Source organism: Equus quagga, chromosome 8 (assembly GCF_021613505.1).
Source record: "Equus quagga isolate Etosha38 chromosome 8, UCLA_HA_Equagga_1.0, whole genome shotgun sequence".
NCBI lineage: Eukaryota > Metazoa > Chordata > Mammalia > Perissodactyla > Equidae > Equus > Equus quagga.
In genome coordinates, this window is record NC_060274.1 from 36,825,678 (window position 1) to 36,830,957 (window position 5,280).

At 57.6% G+C, this 5,280-nt stretch overlaps 1 protein-coding gene across 3 annotated transcripts; it reads right to left on the minus strand.

Moving 5' to 3' along the window:
- Nucleotides 1-2,779: 2,779 nt before the first annotated feature.
- Nucleotides 2,780-4,943, minus strand: LOC124244099 (uncharacterized). 3 transcript variants are annotated; one of them, XM_046670417.1, is made up of 4 exons: nucleotides 4,595-4,943; nucleotides 3,977-4,253; nucleotides 3,460-3,651; nucleotides 2,780-2,885 (listed from the first exon to the last, which is right to left on the minus strand). In XM_046670417.1, exons 1-4 carry the CDS (start codon nucleotides 4,861-4,863, stop codon nucleotides 2,874-2,876), a joined length of 750 nt encoding a protein of 249 aa, XP_046526373.1. In that variant the 5' UTR covers nucleotides 4,864-4,943; the 3' UTR covers nucleotides 2,780-2,873. The 3 variants fall into 3 exon arrangements, with proteins under 3 accessions (XP_046526373.1, XP_046526375.1, XP_046526374.1); XM_046670419.1 differs by having other exon boundaries at nucleotides 3,460-3,658; XM_046670418.1 differs by having other exon boundaries at nucleotides 3,460-3,832.
- Between the last annotated feature and the right edge of the window lie 337 nt (nucleotides 4,944-5,280).

The window sequence follows — 5,280 nt, forward strand, 5'->3', positions numbered from 1 at the left end:
GGGCATCCACCCCCGCGAGGCAAAAGGACTCTGTGGTTTAACTGTGGTACTTGAGAGACACTGCAACTGCAGGAAAGGGAGTAAGCCAGCGAGCTCAGTGTCAGATCAGAGGCCCACGCCAGCTCCCCTGGGGCACTGTGTTTAGATGAGCCCAACTCGGGGGAGCTCGTGGACTGCATTCAGGGGGCCCGATTCCCAACGAGGAACGGGATGACCAGGTTCTTAAAGGTGCTTGTCCACAGCTTGTTACACAAAACAAACGCTCTTCCTAGAGCCTGGGTTTCCAGCACAGCCTTGAGCACAAAGCGCCCCCGAGATGCTCTGCAAGTCACCGCAGGCAAAGGGTGTCAGGGAGAATCCATGCGCCTGAGACCTTCTCCAGAGGCGGAAGCCACCTCCCATCTGCTTTCCAGAGGTCTGAAGCTGTACCCACACCCTGGGAAAGATGGGAAACCACCAAACTCGGAAACACCAACTTCCACCTGCTCAGAGTCAGTGCCCCCAACGTGGGGCAGGAAGGCGCTCCTGACTCAGCCTTCTAGCATCTCTGCCGACCCAGAGAAGAAATTAGGGACTATTCCTCCCTGGTGAGAAGGGTCTCAGGGGTTAACTGCACCTCCGGTGGAGCAAAAGACATTAGTGGACGACCCAGGCTTTCTTTATCTCCTGGAAACACAAATCCAGGTCTGAAACACTGTTGGTGTCTGACTACGCACGCTTACAGCAGCTAAGCCAGCACACGGCTCTGGAAACACACTGCAGTCCACAGTGTGTCAGAGCTGGTGGCATCGCTTCTATCTGAACAAACGGCCGGGAGCCTGACGTTGGCTGTCCCAGGTTGAGTCCTGGAACTGCTATGCAGTGGCCGTGGGCCACCAGCCGGCTCCTTAGGCCCCTCATCTGCAAACAGGGACGGCAGCAAAATGCACGAGGGTGCCAAGGACCAGAGGAGGGGAGTGTAAAGCGCCCCGTGCAGAGTCCACCATCACAGGCACTGCCACCATCGTGCACTGGGTGTCCCCGGGGCGGGGACCTGGAGACCTGCCCCTTAAGGAGCAGCTGGCGAGACTCAGTGTGGGTAGGAGCAGCCTGAGGGGTGTAGGTGCCCCCAGCTGGCAGGGCCTCCCAGGCAGGGGTGACAGGCAAGGGCTGTGCACGCAGAGGGCAGAAACAGGACCCTCAGAAAGGGTGGTTCTCAGGAGCAGAGCCCAAACCCCCTAAACAGGGCGTCCTCCCCGTCACCGGGGCCCAACTCACCAGTGCGCCCATCACCAGAGGGCCCTGTGTCCAGGGCGGATTCGGAAAGCACCGCCTGCAGTGGAGCTCACGCCTGCTGCCTGAGACACGATGACGAGCTCGCCGGTCCTAGTGTCCACAGCCTGCACAACCCCCAACACGGCGCCGTTGCTGACAGTGAGCCCCCACACCAGCTCGTGCCCCTTCACCACCGCAACGCTCCCTTTGCTGATGGAGAAGAGGCTGGACTGAGGCTGGGGACCACCCACGGCGGTGATCTGGAATGGGGAGAAACAGTGGTGCCTGTCAGTCCCCCCTCTCCCGAGTTCCCCCGGCTGGCCCAGACCTCCTCCTCAGAGGGTGAGGGTACCAATGCCCCAGAGCTTTACGTCTCAGCCCTTTCTGACGCCCCAGGTGGGCGTGCCTGGAGCCATGGCGGAGCGGGCAGTGGACAGCATTGCTGATGGCTGGCCATGGGTGGGGGTGGGGCAAGCATGTGGCCTTTGGCTCCTACCTGCATCATGGCCCCGATAACCAGCATCACTTTCCTGGGTATCAACCTAGATGCAAGAAAGAGCTGGGTGTGGGGACATGAGAGAAAGAGGACCGTTGTGTTCCAAGTTCACACAGCCAGGCATAACTGACATCCAACATTTTCAGGGAGAGAGAAACATGGTGTGTGGACATCACTCCTCTGTGGTAAATGACCTGTGAGGGTCTGGGGTTCGGGCCAACTCTGGGGGAGCCTGAGCGGCACCCATAGGATCTCATCCCACCCAGGGCCCAAGGATCCACGGTTCTCGGGGCGGGGGGCGTGTTTCATTGTTTGTGAACGTCACCTGGGAAGCCTGAGAAATGCACATTCTCCAGCCCATCCCAGACCTGCAGAACCAGGCGGGGCCCTGTACTCTACCAAGTCGAGAGCTCTGGAAGAGAGGGCAGGGGCGGGACTTCTCCCCCAAGACAGACCAGTCAGCTCTGTCCCCGAGATGCTCTCCTCTGACCCATGGGAGGACTCACACCAACGTGACAGTCTGGGAGGCTGCTCGGATCTTCAGGCCCATGAAGGTGCAGTATTTGGCCAGGAAAGGCTGCTTGGGAAAGTCCAGCACAGGGACACATGCCTTGACCGTCTTCCCAATCTCCACCTACATCGTCGATGACAGAGACTCAGGGGTGGCCTTTGAATGACCAATTCCACCACCTGTGGCACCCTGAGACCTTCAGAGAAAGCATTACCAACCTCAGACCCACAGCCCTGGGAATCGGGCAAATGTCACCTGAGTTGACCTCCAGACTATCAGCCAATCAACAAACGAAAGTCCATTAAGTGCCTACTGTATACAAGGGCCTTGGGGATACTTAGATGCATAAATCACGCTCCCCACTCTTTTTTTTTTTTTTTTTAAAGATTTTATTTTTTCCTTTTTCTCCCCAAAGCCCCCTGGTACATAGTTGTGTATTCTTCGTTGTGGGTTCTTCTAGTTGTGGCATGTGGGATGCTGCCTCAGCGTGGTCTGATGAGCAGTGCCATGTCCACGCCCAGGATTCGAACTAACGAAACACTGGGCCGCCTGCAGCGGAGCGCGCGAACTTAACCACTCGGCCACGGGGCCAGCCCCTCACGCTCCCCACTCTTAAAGAACAATCTAGGAAGAGAGAGAAGCCACAGCTTAGAACGGCAGCAGGCATACAATAGGAGTTCAATAAGTGCGCAATGACTGAATAGCTCATACCCGGGTGCATATAATACGCACAGTAAGAACTTTAGGAAATGGGAGTCAGAAATGCTTAGTGACAAAACAGAAGTCAGTTCTGCAAATGACCAGTGGAACTAAGATCATGGAGGAATATCTGAGGCTGTGTAAGAGAACACTGGCTTTCTAAGTGGTCCCCGTTCTCTCCACTCAGGAACACAGGAAGCTGACAGCTGTCCTCTGCAGGCCTAGCCGCAGTTACTCGGGTACTGGGAGTAAGAAAAATCCCCTATTTACGTTAAAGAAAAACCTAGATCTATTATGTATTCATTTTGCAAAAGCACTTGGCATTAGTGAGTTTCACTGATTTGCAACTGAAATTCCTGAGAATCTAAAACATACACACTGGGGAGAAAAATTCCTATTGAGCAAGGTGTGCGCCTGCCTGGTTAGCAACCCACACCAGCTGGAGGACAGGGGCTCCTCAGTCAGGGGTAACGTGGGGACAACTTCAAGAGGGACTTACAGCTGAGCTTGGCTGATGTGGACTGGAGTGAAGAAGTCCAACCTCACAGGTTGCTCTGCATTGTGCACACAGAACCACCGGTGAGAGAGAGCAGCACGAGCTCGTGGCAACTTGAAGGCGGTGGTGGATGCAGAAACCAGGAGAAAAAGCGGAGGACACAGGGAAAATATCTCCCACAGCCACTTCATCTTCCTGGTTTCTACGAATCAGCAGAGGGAGCCATATCAGGAAGCTGACCCTGACCCTTGTCTACCACGGGGACCTATGGCTCCTGGATGTCCAAGACGGACACAGCAGCCTTTGCCGGGGCCAGGAAGGCTGGGCACACGTCATGGATCATGATGGTCGATGGGCCCAGGAGCAGAGGGCACACCTGCGAGGACGGAGATGGACTCGGTTATGTAGCTGCTCCACCCATGGCATGCCACCTCCCAGAGACCTCTGGGCCAGGTCTTGGGGTAGTAGACAAGGAAAATCCAGGCAGGGGGCACAGGATGGACCTGGCCACAGGCCTCACCGTCAAAGAGGGGCCATCTGGTAGACACACTCCTATGACAAAACAGGCGGCCTTCCCCAGCGCCCTGGAAGAGCCAGCAGGTGTGTCCACTTTACTGATGGACAGCTGAGGCTCCAAGAGGCTGATGGGCAGGCCACACACACAGGCAGCAGAGATGGAGGGCCAGACTCCCAGTGACCTGCCCAGCAACAGGATGGTGCAGAAGGTGTCCCCCTGACCCAAAGATGGCTGGATCATTCCAGAGAGAGCAGGTCGGGGGAGCAAGTGACAAATGGGCCTGAATGGGAGAGGGAGGAAGAGAGAAAGAGACAGTGAAGGGTGGAACCATGCCTTATAAAATGTAAACGTCACAAACAGGGAAGGTTTGGGGACGGACGAGCCCTCTCCCCCAACCCTGTCACGAAATCCACCTGCCTACTGAGCATCGGGACAAACGTCTTGAAGCTGATCCCCAAGGGAACACCACCCCACCAGCCAGCCAGGCTCTTGAGATCCCGGACCCCTGTCCCATCCCTGGCCCTGCCAATGGCCAGTTCCAACGGGAACAGAGCAGTCACAGGGACACCTCCACAGGCCCTGGCCACCACCGCCAGCTCCGAACAACAAACTTGGACAAACCTGGAGCAGATGGAGAAGGGAAGGCGGGGCAGGGCTTGGCTTGCCGAGCCTTGACCCGACGACGGTGCCCCAGCCTGAGCCAGCGCAGGGGCCCTGCTCTGTGTCCTGTGGAGAGCAGCTGAGCCAGGCCCAGGGCCCTCTCCTCCTAGAAGATGGGCCACACTTGCCACTCCAGGCCATGGCCCTGAAACATGCCAAGTGTGGAAGTAGCCCACGAAACCCAAGAAAGTGAAACTCTGCAGCAGCTTCCACTGGCTCTGGGCAGACATATAAGGCTCTCACCTCCCCGCCCCCATGTCAGCTTCTGTGCAGCTCAAGTCTCCCACCTCAACTCACAGTGGGGCCCCTCTCCGGGAGCCAGAGCCCCTGGCACGCACACCCAGCCCTGCCCAGGGAAGGGGGGCCCACCCCCGAGCACCCATTCTGCTCTGTGCTCTCACAGTACCACACCCAGGCCTGCTTTCCCTGGAGAGGAAACAAAGACCACCAGGTGAAACTTTGCCCAGAGCCACACAGGGGGCGGGGAGCGCGCAGAGGGCCTCCTGGAGGAGGCGCAGCTCCATACAGGCCCTGAAGGGCAGACACAGCCCAAGGAGCTGGCCCAGCAGGAGGCAGGCCCCCAGCGGTGGCCCCTGTGTGAGCAGGGCTGCTCGCTCAGCTCTGCCCACCAGCTCAGAGCCGCTGGA